The sequence below is a fragment of the Suricata suricatta genome, chromosome X, assembly GCF_006229205.1.
Source record: "Suricata suricatta isolate VVHF042 chromosome X, meerkat_22Aug2017_6uvM2_HiC, whole genome shotgun sequence".
NCBI lineage: Eukaryota > Metazoa > Chordata > Mammalia > Carnivora > Herpestidae > Suricata > Suricata suricatta.
In genome coordinates this window covers 56,271,687-56,286,742 of record NC_043717.1, presented here as the reverse complement: position 1 = coordinate 56,286,742, position 15,056 = coordinate 56,271,687, and the positions used below count along the sequence as shown (strand labels likewise).

Here is a 15,056-nt window from a genome sequence, read left to right as displayed (position 1 = left end):
CAAGTGTCCCTGGGAATAACATTTTCATCTTTTAATAATTTCAGGTGGTGTGCAGAAGGTGGAAACTTGATTTGTTGCGACTTTTGCCATAATGCTTTCTGTAAGAAATGCATTCTGCGCAACCTTGGTCGAAAGGAGCTCTCTACGATAATGGATGAAAACAACCAGTGGTATTGCTACATTTGTCACCCAGAACCTTTGCTGGACTTGGTTACTGCATGTAACAGCGTATTTGAAAATTTAGAACAGTTGTTGCAACAAAATAAAAAGAAGATAAAAGTTGACAATGAAAAGAGTAATAAAGTATATGAACATACGCCCAGATTTTCTCCAAAGAAAAATAATTCAAATTGTAATGGAGAAGAAAAGAAATTAGATGATTCATGTTCTGGTTCTGTAACCTACTCTTATTCAGCACTAATTGTGCCTAAAGAGATGATTAAGAAGGCAAAAAAACTGATTGAGACCACAGCTAACATGAACTCCAGTTATGTTAAATTTTTGAAGCAGGCAGTAGATAATTCAGAAATAAGTTCTGCTACAAAGTTACGTCAGCTTAAGGCTTTTAAATCTGTGTTGGCCGATATCAAGAAAGCTCATCTTGCATTAGAAGAAGATTTGAATTCAGAGATTCAAGCTTTGGATACTGAAAACAAAGAGAAAAATACCAAAGAGCATAAGGTCATAGATGCTAAGTCTGAAACAAAAGTACGAAAGGGAGAAAAACCCTGTGCTTTGGAAAGGAAAGATTTTTCAAAATCAGAAGCTAAACAGTCAAGAAAGCAGGTAGATAGTGAGCACATCGATCAGAGTATTGTAGTACAGGAACAAAGAGCAAATAAAAGTGCCAGTGGTGAACATAAGAAAATTGATAAAGAAGAACATCAGTATGAACCTACTAACACTTCTGAAGATCTGGACATGGATATTGTGTCTGTTCCTTCCTCAGTTCCAGAAGACATTTTTGAGAATCTTGAGACAGCTATGGAAGTTCAGAGTTCAGCAGATAATCAGGGAGATGGCAATAGTGGAACGGAGCAAGAATTGGAGAGTTCGTCTGTAAAATTAAGTATTACTTCAAGAGACAACAGAGGAGGTATAAAGTCAAAAACTACAGCTAAAGTTACGAAAGAATTATACGTTAAACTCACCCCTGTGTCCCTTTCTAATTCGCCAATTAAAGGTGCTGATTGTCAGGAAGTTCCACAAGATAAAGATGGCTATAAAAGTTCTGGTCTGAACACCAAGCCAGAGAACTGTGGACTTGGAAAGGAAAAGAATGATAATGAGCATTTGTTTGAAAGTGAAGTTCCATTACTTTCAGAAGAATCTGATCTTCGAAGATCCCCACGTGTGAAGACTACACCCTTGAGGCGACAGACAGAAACTAATCCTGCAACATCTAATTCAGATGAAGAAAGTAATGAAACAGTTAAGGAGAAACAAAAACTCTCAGTTCCAATGAGAAAAAAGGATAAGCGGAATTCTTATGACAATGCTATAGATAATCCTAAACCTAATAAATTGCCTAAATCTAAGCAGTCAGAGATTGTGGATCAGAATTCTGATTCTGATGAAATGTTAGCAATCCTGAAAGAGGTATCCAGGATGAGTCACAGTTCTTCTTCAGATACTGATATTAATGAAATTCACACAAACCATGAGAATACTTTATATGATTTAAAGACTCAAACAGGGAAAGATGATAAAGGAAAAAGGAAAAGAAAAAGTTCTACTTCTGGCTCAGATTATGATATTAAGAAAGGCAAATCGGCTAAAAGGTCTATAATTTCTAAAAAGAAACGACAAAACCAGTCTGAATCTTCCAATTATGACTCAGAATTAGAAAAAGAGATAAAGAGCATGAGTAAAATCGGGGCTACCAGAAAAACGAAAAAAAGAGTTCCAAATAAAGAAGATTATGATTCTTCTGAAGATGAAAAACACAGAAAAAAAGGAATGGATAATCAAGGGCAGAAAAGTTTGAAGACTGCACAAGAAGGATCATCTGATGATGCTGAAAGGAAACAAGAGAGAGAGAATTTCCTTTCAGCAGAAGGCTCAGTTGATAAAGACAAGACCATCATGGACTTAAGAGATCGAATCTCTAAAAAGCAGCAGTCAGGTGTTTGTTCTGATGGTACTGAAAAGTTGTCTTCAGGGAAAGACGAGAGTTTTAATTCTCCAGAAGACAAAAAGGTTGCTGAAACTAAAGAAAGGAGTAAGCATTTAAAAACCAAAATGGGTAAGCGAGTACAGGCTGGCTTATTGGACATTGCTGAGAAATTCCCAAAGAAAGAGCAAAGTGATGAGTCCTCTGAAGATGATAAAAAGCTGAGCAAAAAGGGAAATGAAGTAAAAGAAAAGAAAATTACTGATTTGAAGAAAAATGTAATTAAGATGGAACAATATGAATCATCATCTGATAGCACTGAGAAATTACCTGAGGGAGAAGAAATTTCTCGTTTTCCTAAAAGCATAAAACAAAATAAGAATGACACAACTTATGGGGAAAAGAAAAGGAAAAAAATAAAAGATAAAACTTCTAAAAAGAAGGATGAATATTCTGATAATGTTGAGAAATTACAGGGGAGAAGAGATAGTTGTGATTCTTCAGAAGATAAAGGGAGTAAGAATGGAGCATCTAATAGAGTGAAGAAAAGGTGCAACTTGCCTGAAAAGAGTTCAAGGAAGAGACAAGATTGTTCATCATCTGATACTGAGAAATATTCCATGAAAGAAGATGGCTGTGATCCTTCTGATAAGAGACTGAAAAGAATAGAACTGAGGGAAAGAAGAAATTTAAATTTAAAGAGAAATACCAAGGAAGTACATAGTGGCTCATCATCTTCTGATGGTGAGGAAAGTTCTGAAGACAATAAAAAGCTGAAGAAACTGAGAACTTCAGCTAAAAAGAAGACAGTTAGTGTCAAGGAGAAAATGAGAAACTCTCTAAGAACAAGTACTAAAAGGAAGCAAGCTGACATTACTTCATCATCTTCAGATATAGGAGATGATGATCAGAATTCTGTAGGTGAGGGGAGCAGTGATGAACAGAAAATTAAGCCCGTGACTGAAAATTTAGTGCTGTCTTCACATACTGGATTTTGCCAATCTTCAGGTATGCACAAAATATATTTATAATTTATGATTTTACCCTCGTGAATAACTACATTGTTTAATTTTCTCTGAAGCCAATTAAATGCAAGTTTACTATTTTGGAAAAGGTCCTTTAAAAATTCTTTAAAGATTTACTAGAAAGCTTTCCTTCATTTATTTTTATGCCATCACTGGAGGATATTCCAAATATCATTAGTATTCTGAATCAGGTATACCAGGTTTGTTGGGTAGATGACAAAATTTTTTACCAGTGTTTAATGCTTTTTTATGGAGTTCATGAAGGAAAATGAGACCTGTGCCAGTAGTTCAGTAGGTATATATTCATATAATGGAGGTGTGTGTTTGGTACTGGTATAACATAGTGTGTGAAAGTTTTAACTGCTTTGCCATGCATACAACTTTTTACAAAATCTGTACACCTAACATGGGGCTCAAACTCACAATCCCAAGATCAACAGTTATATACTATTCCGACTGAGCCAGTCAGGCACACCTGCATATGGCTTTTTTTTTTAAGAGCTCTTTATTTAAAGAAATTTTTTTTACATTTATTTTTGAGAGACAGAACATGAACAAGGGAGGGGCAGAGAGAGAAAGAGACACAGAATCCGAAGCAGGCTCCAGGCTCTGAGCTAGCTGTCAGCACAGAGCCTGACGCGGGGCTCGAACCCACGAACTGCGAGATATGATCTGAGCTGAAGTCGGACGTTCAACCGACTGAGCCACCCAGGCACCCTTGTATATGGCTTGTTAAATTGGGTACATTAACGTTTTGTCCAGTGAGATTTTCTGAAAACTTTACTGTACATTACTCCATCCATTACTGATTCTTGTCAATTTTTGATTAATCACATGAATAGATGTTACTGTTTATAACTACAATAAAAGAAAAATCCAAAAAGTAGATGAATTACCCTATTCTGAGGAGATGGAGAACTAGGACAGTTAGGATTTGGGTTAAACTGTCAGTGATACCCCCAAAATAGAACTTTAAAAATAATTATCATTATTACAGTTCTTTTTTTTATAATAGTTTATTACCAAGTTGGTTTCCATATAACACCCAGTGCTCTTCCCCACAAGTGCCCCCCTCCATGACCATCAGCCCCCCTACCCTTTCCCCCCTTCCTCCTCAGCCCTCAGTTTGTTCTCAGCATTCAAAAGTCTCTCATGATTTGCCTCACTCCCTCTCCCCATCTCTTCCCCCAACCTTTTACCTTCCCATGGTCCCCTATTAGGTTTCTCCTATTAGACCTATGAGTGAAAACATACGGTATCTTTTCTTCTCTGCCTGACTTATTTTGCTTAGCATGACTTCCTCCAGGTCCATCCATTTTCCTATGTATGGCCATATTTCATTCCTTTTCATTGCCATGTAGTATTCCATTGTGTGTGTGTGTGTGTGTGTGTGTGTGTGTGTGTGTGTGTGTGTGTGTGTGTGTGGTGTGTATATATATACAAACACCACATCTTCTTGATCCATTCATCCGTTGATGGACATTTTGGCTCTTTCCGTGTTTTGGCTATTGTGGACAGTGCTGCTATGAACGCTGGGGTACATGTGCTCCTATGCATCAGTACTTCTGTTACCCTGGGTAAATCCCTAGCACTGCTATTGCTGGGTCATAAGGGGTTTCTAATGATAGTTTTTTAAGGAACCTCCACATTGTTTTCCAGAGTGGCTGCACCAGTTTACATTCCCACCAACAGTGTAGGAGGGTGCCTGTCTCTCCACACCCTTGCCAGCATCTCTAGTCTCATTCTAGCCACTCTGACTGGCCTGAGGTGGTATCTCAGTGTGGTTTTGATTTGTGTTTCCCTGATGATGAGTGATGTTGAGCATCGTTTCATGTGCCTATAGGCCATCTGGATGTCCTTTTTGGAGAAGTGTCTGTTCATGTCTTCTGCCCATTTCTTCACTGGGTTATTTGTTTTTTGGGTGTGGAGTTTGGTGAGTTCCTTGTAGATTTTGGATACTAGCCCTTTATCTGATGTGTCATTTGCAACTATCTTTTTCCATTCTGTCGGTTGCCTATTAGTTTTCTTGATTATTTCCTTTGCCATGCAGAAGCTTTTTATCTTGATGAGGTCCCAAAAGTTCAGTTTTGCCTTCATTTCCCTTGCCTTTGGGTATGTGTCATCTAGGAAATTGCTGTGGTTGAGGTCAGGGAGGTTTTTCCCTACTTTCTCCTCAAGGGTTTTGATGGTTTCCTGTCTCACATTCTGGTCCTTCAGCCATTTTGAGTTTATTTTTGTGTATGGTGTCAAAAAGTGGTCTAGTTTCATTCTTTTGCATGTTTCTGTCCAGTTCTCCCAGCACCACCTGCTAAAGAGGCTGTCTTTTTTCCATCGGATACTCTATCCTGCTTTGTCAAAAATTAATTGGCCGTACATTTGTGGGCCCAGTTCTGGGCTCTCTATTCTATTCCATCGGTCTATGTGTCTGTTTTTGTGCCAACACCATACTGTCTTGATGATGACAGCTTTGTAGTAGAGGCTAAAGTCTGGGATTGTGATGCCTCCCATTTTGGTTTTCTTCTTCAATATTACTTTGGCTATTCTGGTTTTTTTGTGGTTCCATACGAATTTGAGGATAGTTTGTTCTAGCTTTGAGAAGAATGCTGGTGCAACTTTGATGGGGATTGCATTGAATGTGTAAATTGCTTTGGGTAATAATGACATTTTAACAATGTTTATTCTTCCAATCCATGAGCACGGAATGTTTTTCCATTTCTTGGTGTCTTCTTCAATTTCCTTCATAAGTCTTCCTTATTTTTTAGCATACAGGTTGTTTACATCTTTGGTTAGGTTTATTTCTAGGTATTTTATGATTTTTTGTGCAATTGTGAATAGGCTCCGTTTCTTGATTTCTCTTTCTGTTGCTTCATTTTTGGTGTATAAGAATGCAACCGAATTCTGTACATTGATTTTGTACTCTGCAACTTTACTGAATTCATTGATCAGTTCTAGAAGGCTTCTGGCGGAGGCAATTGGGTTTTCCGTGTAGGGTATCATTTCATCTGCAAAAAGTGAAAGTTTGACTTCTTCTTTGCTGATTCTCATGCCTTTTATTTCCTTCTGTTGTCTTATTGCTGATGCTAGGACTTCTAACACTATGTTAAAGAGCAGTGTTGAGAGTGGACATCCCTGTCGTGTCCCTGATTTCATGTGGAAAGCTCTCAGTTTTTCCCCCTTGAAGATAACATTGGCTGTGAGCTTTTCATAAAGGTCTTTTATGATGTTTAAGTAAGTTCCTTCTATCCCGACTTTTTCGAGGGTTTTTATTAAGAAGGAATGTTGCATTTTGTCAAATGCTTTTTCTGCATCTATTGACAGGAGTGTATGGTTTTTTCCTTTTCTTTTGTTAATGTGATGTATCACATTGATGGATTTGCGAATATTGAACCAGCCCTGTAACCCAGGAATGAATCCCACTTGATCATAATGGATAACTCTTTTTATATGCAGTTGTATTTGATTTGCTAGTATCTTGTTGAGTGTTTTTGCATCTGTATTCATTAGGGTTATTGGCCTGTAGTTCTCTTTTTTTGTTGGGTCTCTCTCTGGCTTAGGAATCAAAGTGGTATGTGCTCCGTTGAATGAATGAATCCGGAAGTCTTCCTTCCATTTATATTTTTTAAATAACTTGAGAAGGTTCGGTGTTAAGTCTGCTTTAAGTGTCTGGTAGAATTCCCCTGGGAATCCATCCGGCCCTGGGGTTTATTCGTTGGGAGATTTTTGATAAGTAATTTGATTTATTCACTGTTTATGGGTCTGTTCAGATTTTCTGTCTTCCTGTTTGAATATTGGTAGTGCATGTACATTTATGAATTTGTACACATTTCTTCCAGATTGTCCAGTTTTTTGGCATATAATTTTTCATAGTAATCTCTGATGATTGCTTGTATTTCCAAGGGATCTGTTGTAATAGATGCATTTTCCATCATGATTTTGTCTATTTGAGTGTTCTCTCTTTTCTTTCTGAGAAGCCTAGGTAAAGGTTTATCAATTTTGTTTATTTTTTCCAAAAAACAACTCTTGTATTCATTGATCTCTTCAATTATTTTTGTGGGTCTATATTGTTTAATTCTGCCCTGATCTTTATTATTTCTCTTCTTTTGCTGGGTTTGGGGTGCTCTTACTGCTCCCTTTCTAGTTTCCTTAGGTGCGCTTTAGGTTTTGAGATTGTGCTCTTTCTAGTTTGTTGAAATAGGCCTGGAGTGCAATGAACTTTCTTCTTAGGACTGCCTTTGCTGCGTCCCAGAGAGTTTGGATTGTTGTATTTTAATTTTTATTTGTTACCATATATTTTTTAATTTCCTCTCTATTTGTCTGGTTCGCCCAGTAAGGTAGTTTTTAACTTCCACATCTTTTGGACGTTTTCGAGTTTCTCCTGTGGTTGATTTCAAGTTTCATAGCATTGTTATCTGAAAGTATGCATGGTATGATCTCAATGCGTTTGTATTTAATTAGGGCTGTCTTATGACCCAATATGTGTTCAGTCTTAGGGAATGTGCTATGCGCACTTGAGAAGAAGGTGAATTCCCTAGCTTCAGGATGCAGAGTTCTAAATATATCTGTTAATTCCATCTGTTCCAGTGTGCCATTCAGGTCCATTGTTTCTTTACTGATTTTTTTTTAATCTGGTTGACCTATACATTATTTTAAGTGGAGTATTTAAAGTCCTCTGCAATTAGTAAATTCTTATCAATAAGATTGTTTCTGTTTGTGATTAGTTGTTTTTATGTATTTGGGTGCTCGTGAATTCGGCACATAGATGTTTATAATTGTTAGATCTTCCTGATGTAGAGACCCTGTAATTATTATAAAATGCCATTCTTCATCTTTTGTTACTGCTTTTACTTTAAAGACCAGTTTGTTGGATATAAATGTGGCTACTTCCGCTTTCCTTTGGCATCTAGCCGCGTGATAGATATTTCTCCATCCCCTTCCTTTCAGTCTAAAGGTGTCTTCAGGTCTAAGGTGAGTCTCTTGTAGACACTAAGTAGATGGATTTTGGTTTTTGATTCATTCTGCTACCGTGTGTCGTTGGACTGGAGCATTCAATCCATTTACATTCAGTGTTATTACTGAATAACATGGGTTTAGATTCATTGTGTTCTCTGTAGAGTGCATGTTTGTAGTGATGTGTCTGGTACTTTTAATCCCTGCTACATTTCCCTCATAGTGTCCCTCTTAAGATTTCTTGTAAGGCTGGTTGGTTGGTGGTGAATTCTCTCAATTTTTATTATTTGGGAAAACCTTCATCTCTCCTTCTATTTTGAATGACAGGCTTACTGGATAATGAATTCTTGTTTGTATATTTTTCCTGTTCATCACATTGACGATTTTCTGCCATTCCTTTCTGGCCTGCCAAGTTTCAGTAGATTGGTCTGTAACCACTATGATAGGTTTTCCTTTTTATGTTAGGGCCCTTTTATCCCTTGCTGCTTTCAGAATTCTCTCTTTATCTTTATATTTTTTCAGTTTCACTGCCATCTGTCAGTTCACGTTACGTCTTAGCATAGTTCTATATGCCTCTTGAATTTCAGTTTCTTTCTCTTTCCCCTGATTGGAGAAATTTTCATTTATAATTTGATTAAGCACCCCTTCAGGACCTTTTTTTCTTTCTTCCTCCTTAGGAACTCCTATGATACAAATATTGTTTCGTTTAATTGTATCACTCAGGTTTCTAATTCGCCTTTAGTGCTCCTATATCAATTTCTTTGTTTTTCTTGGCTTCCTCTTTTCCTGTAACTGTGTATTCTAATTCACCTAGTCTCCTCACTGCGTCTTCAATCCATGCTGTGGAGGCCTCCCTTTTATTACTCTCCTCATTTATAGCCTTTTTAAATTCGTCACCGCTATTTTGAAGTTTCCTAGTCTGTGTATCAGTATCTTCTCTGATGGCTTCTATGCTTTTTTCAAGCCCAGTGATTAATATTATGACAGTGCTTCTAAATTCTTGTTACGTTGCTTGTGTCTATTTTGAGCAGTTATGTAGCTGTGATTTCTTCATGGAGTTTCTTCAGAGGAGAGTTCTTTTGCTTTGTCATTTTGGCCAGCTTTCTCTCTTGTGTCAGTTTTTAAAAGGTCGTTCTGCACTGCGTGCCTATTAGTATTTCTCTATTAAAGGAGGCTTTTTGACTGGGTAGGGTGTCTTTTCAGGAAATGTTTTTTTAATGGTGTCTCTCATTTTCTCTTTTTATGACTCTGGTTAATTTATTTCCCTACCTAGCAATATTTGGTACTTTCCACTGTGTGTGCTTGGCTTGTTTATTAGGTAGCACTGAAAAGGAAAACTGGCAGCCAAACAAACAGGGAACAGAAGCCCTCAAACATACTGACAGAACAGGTAAAGAAGAATACCAAAAGGGGAATGCAAAAAAGGAACAAGTAAGAAAAGAGAGGACAGGAAAGGAAAAAACGAAGGCCAGAGATAAAGTACTGTCTGGGAGTATCAAACCTGTGGAGGGGGGAGATAAAGGATGAGATAAAGGAAAAAATATCTGCATAGTAAGAGTTGATCTAAGCACATCAGTGCACAAATGTTGGTGTTTTTCTAAACTCCCGCGGGGGAAAAGGAGAAAAGAAGGAAATAGGAATATAGAAAAGAGAAAACAAGGGGGAAAAATAAAAAGTAAAATTAATGAGAAAAGCAAGAAAAGGCAATTAAAAATAATAAGCAAAAACACAGCAGCTCTCTAGGGTGGATTGGTGTGGCATGGTGTATGACATTTGGGTCTCAGGGGCTACTCTCTGAAGCCCTGCCTTTGTGGATGCGGGGAAAAGAATGGCGGCACCCCAAGCCCCCCTCAGATCATGTGTTGGCAGCTACTCTCTTGAGACCAACCTCCTTGTGCCACTGTCTGGTCAAATTGTTTCAGTTTTCTGAGTTCCGCCAGGTTTCTAAGTCCTAGCCCACGCACTTTGATGCTGCCACCATAGTTAAAATATCTGGCAGGCGGCGGGTTTCTGTCCGGAATTGAGTAGGGGGATTGTGAAACCAGTTTTTCCCCTGGCTCTGCCTGAAGGCTGCCCGATGCCGGGACCAATGGAGAACAGGCCCGCTGAAGGGGGAGGATTTCTCTCCCTGCGCCCAGTGGCTCTCTGTCCTGGGCGAGGTCTCCCCTCTCCAGAGATTATGTTATGAGTGATTCAGTCTTTGCTTCTTTTCCCCTGGTCTCTCTGCTGTCCTGCTCCCCTACCCTGTGCGCGGATCTCCGTGGTTCTGTGTGCCTCTGGACTCAGGACTCTGCGGGCCCAGCACTATGTTTCTGGTCACTTTCTCCTGGCTCAGCTTTGGGCTGGCACTCCCTCCCCCATAGTCTCCAGTCCCAATTCGCACTCAGTCAGGCATCCATGAGCCTGTTATCAATAAGGGGTCTGTGCGCGCACCTCGGTTCTTGGAGATCAGAAAGCTGTGGCTTTTAATTCGTCTCAGTTTGATAATTGTGGGTGGGCAGAGGAAATGGGGCTCCTTTCTTCTCTGCCATCTTGCTGCCACCTCCATTATTACAGTTCTTAAAAACCAGTTGTATAATAAATACATATGTCGCTTGCATTTTTTTTATTCCATAAACCTGACAGTTAACCAGGGACACATTAACCAAACTAACTTATTTATTTATACTTCAATTCCAGCTTGTTTTCACATTTATTTAAAATATAATTCCAATATGCTTAAAATACAGTGTCATATTAGTTTCTGGTGTACAATATAGTGACTCAACAACTCTATACATTGCTCCATGCTTATCATGATAAGTGTACTCTTAATCCTCTTCACCTATTTTACCCATTTTCCCTACCCACCTCCCCTCTGGTAACCATCAGTTTGTTCTCTATAGTTAAAGTGTCTTTTGTTTGTCTTTTTCATTTGTTCATTGGTTTTGTTTCTAAACTCTACATATGATAGAAATTATAAGGTATTTGTCTTTCTCTGGCTGACTTACTTTGCTTAGCATTATATTCTCTTCATCCATCTGTGTTGTTGCACATGGCAAAATCTCTGTTTTATGGCCCAAGTAGTATTCCTTTGTATATATACATACCACAACTTTAACCATTCATTAGTCATTGGAAACTTTTGTTGCTTCTGTAATTTAGCTATTGCAAATAATGCTGCAATAAACATATCCTCATGAATTAGTTTTTTTGTATTCTTTTGATAAATAGCAATGGAATTACTAGATCTTATGGTAATTCTATTTTTAATTTTTTGAGGAATGTCCATACTGTGTTCCACAGTGGCTGCACCAGTTTATTCACACCAGCAGTGCATTAGGATTCCTTTTTCTCCACATCCTCACTAACACTTTTTATTTCTTTAGTTTTTCATTTCAGCCATTCTGCAGGTGTGAGGTGATATCTCATTGTCATTTTGATTTGCATTTCCCTGATGTTGGATGATGTTGAGCATCTTTTCATGTTTTGTATTGGCCATCTAAATGTCTTCCTTGGAAAAATGTCTGTTTATGTCTTCTGCACATTTTTAATTGGACTGTTTGTTGGTTTATTTTTGGTGTTGTATAAGATTTTTATATATTTTGGATGCTAACCTTTTATCAGATATGTCGTTTGCAAATATTGTCTCCCATTCAGTAGGTTGTCTTTTAGTTTTGTTGTTTCCTTTGCTGTGCAGAAGCATTTTATTTTATTTTGACATAGTTCCAGTAGTTAATGTTTTGCTTTTTTCCCCTTGCCTCAGAAGGCATATCAAGAAAAACGTTGCTATGGCAGATGTCAGAGAAATTACTGCCTGTGATGTCTTCAGGATTTAAGGAAAAAAGTTAAAAACATTTAAAAAAATTTTTTTTATTGTTTATTTATTTTTGGGAGACGGCGAGGGGGGAGGAAGGGGCAAAGAGAGGGAGAAACAAAACTCCAAGGAATCTCCAGTTCTGAGGTGTCAGCATAGAGCCCGATGGGGGGCTTGAACTCAGGAGCTGTGTGATCATGACCTGAGCTGAAGTCGGACGCCTAGCCGACTGAGCCACCCAGCCGCCCCTTATTTTATTTTTAAGAGAGATAAAGACAGAGATGGAGCATGAGTGGGGGAGGAACAGAGAGAGAGGGAGTCACAGAATCCATAGTAGGCTCCAGGCTCTCAGCTGTTGGCACAGAACCCAAAGTGGGGCTCCAACCCACAACTCATGAGATCATGACCTGAGCTGAGGTCGGTCACTTAACCAACTGTGCCACCCAGGTGCCCATCTTCTAGGATTTTTATATTTTCAGGTCTGACATTTTAGTTTTTAATCCAATTTGAATTCATTTTTATGTATGGTATATGAAAGTGTTCCGGTTTTATTCTTTTGCATGTTGCTGTCCAGTTTTCTCAGCACCATTTGTTGAAGACTGTCTTGTCTCTATTACCTGTTCTAGCCTCTGTTGAAAAAGTTAATTTTAGGAAATCAATTTGACAATAAAATATTATGAAAAAAAAGAAAAAGTTAATTTTGTTGATAATTAGCCATATAATCTTGAATTTAATTCTGGGTTTTCTATCTTGTTCTGTTGATCTGTATGTCTATATTTGTGCCAGTACCATACTGTTCTTGATTACTATGGCTTTGTAAGTATATCTTGACATCTGGGATTGTGATACCCCACAATTTGTTTTTCTTTTTCAAGAAATTTTATGGTTTCATACAAATTTTAGGATTGTTCTAGTTCTCTGAAAAATGCTGATAGGGATTGCATTAAATGTGTAGATTGGTTTTGGTAGTATGGGCTTTTAACAGTTTCTATTCTCACAGTCCATGAGTATGGAGTATCTTTCATTTGTGTTCTCATTAATTTCTTTCATCAGTTTTGTGTAGTTTTCAGAGTACAGTTCTTTTACCTCCTTGGTTAACTTTATTTCTAGGTATTTTATTAGTTTTGGTACAATGGGATGGTTTTCTTAATTTGTATTTCTGCTACATCATTATTAGTGTGTAGAAATGCAGTGGATTTCTGTACATTGATTTTGTATCATGAGACCTTACTGAATTAGTCTGTCAATTCTAGTAGTGTTTTTGGTCAAATCTTTAGGGTGTTTTATATATCGTGTCATGTCATCTGCAAATAGTGAAAGTTTGGTTTCTTCCTTACAAATTTAGATGCCTTTCATTTGTTTTTTGTTGTTTGATTGCTGTGGCTAGGGGTTCCAGTACTGTGTTGAATAAATGTGGTGAGAGTGGACATCCTTGTCTTGTTTCTGACCTTAGGGGAAAAGCTCTTAGTTTTTTGCCCTTATGACATTTACTGTGTGTTTTCATATATGGTCATTATCGTGTTGTGGTATGTTCCTTCTAAACCTACTTGTTGAGAGTTTTTATCATGAATGGATGTTATACTTTGTCAGATGCTTTTTCTGCATCTATGGAAATGATTATGTTTCTTATCCTTTCTTTTATTGATGTGACATAAGATTGTTGATTTGCAAATATTGAACCACCTTGTAGCACAGGAATAAATCCTACCTGATTATGATGAATAGTTTCTTTAACTGTTTGTTGGTTTCATTTTGCTAGTATTTTTTAAGGAATTTTGCATCTATATTTTTCAGAGGTATTAGCCTATAGTTCTCTTGTTTATTTTATTTTATTTTTTTATGTTTTTTATTTATTTTTGAGAGACAGAGAGAGGCAGTGTGAGCATGGGAGGGTCAGAGAGAGAGAGAGAGTGATACAGAATCTGAAGCAGGCTCCAGGCTCTGAGCTAGCTGTCAGCCCAGAGCCCAAAGCGGGACTTGACCCCACAAACTGTGAGATTATGACCTGAGCCGAAGTCAGACACTTAACTTACTGAGCCACCTAGGCTCCTCTGTAGTTCCCTTTTTTAGTGGTGTCTCTGTCTCATTTTTGTATCAGGATAATGCTGGCCTCATAGTACAAATTTGGAAGTTTTTATTCTTTGTCTTCTATTTTTTCTTGACTAAGTTGAGAAGAATTGGTATTAACTTCTTCAAATATTCAGTAGATTTCACCCGTGAAGCCATGTGGTCATGGACCTTTGTTTGCTGGGAGTTTTCTTAAATTATTGATTCAATTTCATTGCTGGAAGTTGATGTGTTCAAATGTTCAATTTCTTCACTATGAAGTTTTGGAAAGTTACAGGTTTTTATAAATTTATCCATTTCCTCTATTCTGTTCAGTTGTTAGCATATAATCTTTCATAACACTTCCGTTATCCTTTCAACTTCTTGGTGTCCATTATTTCTCCTCTTTAGTTTTTTATTTTGTTTTGAGTCCTCTCTCATTTGTTTTAATGTGTATGATAAAGGTTTATCAGGTTTGTTGATCTTTTCAAAGAATCTGGTTTCATTGATCGATTGTTTTTTTTTTTTAGTTTCTTTTTTGTTTGTTTCTGCTCAAATCTACATTATTTTTTCTTCTACTGGTTTTGTGTTTCATTTGTTCTTTATGTAGCTTCCTTAGGTTTAAAAATATTTTTTTATTTATTTGCGATTTTTCTTGTTCTTGAAGTAGGTCTGTATTGTTATAAACGTCCCTCTTAGAATAACTTTTGCTGCATGCCAGAGATTTTCAAACATTGTGTTTTCATTTTCATTTGTCTCCATGCGTGTTTTTGATTTTCTTTCTGGTATCTTCGTTGACACATTCGTTGTTTAGTAGTGTGTTATTTAACCTTCATGTATTTGTGTTCTTGCAGATTTTTTCTTGTGGTCAATTTCTAGTTTCATAGTGTTATGGTTGGAAAAGATGATGGTATGACTTTGGTCTTGTTGAATTTGTTAGGACTTTCGTTGCCTAACATGTATGTGATCTAGTCTGGACAGTGTTCCATGTTCACATGAAAATGATTGTATTGTACTGTTACAGGATGGAATGTTCTGAATATATCTGTTAGATCCATCTAGTCCAAAGTGTCCTTCAAAGGACTGTTTCCGTGTTGATTTCTGTGTGAATGAGTATCCATTGATGTAA

General features: G+C 37.4%; 1 protein-coding gene across 5 annotated transcripts in view; it reads left to right on the top strand.

The window, feature by feature from the left end:
- Window positions 1-15,056, top strand: part of ATRX (ATRX chromatin remodeler) — a 275,833-nt gene that overhangs the window by 71,043 nt on the left and 189,734 nt on the right. For all 5 annotated transcript variants that reach the window (XM_029929461.1, XM_029929463.1, XM_029929459.1 and 2 more), the window contains one exon: window positions 45-3,121. In XM_029929461.1, coding sequence (XP_029785321.1) covers window positions 45-3,121 — 3,077 coding nt within the window. The remainder of the gene's footprint in view (window positions 1-44; window positions 3,122-15,056) is intronic.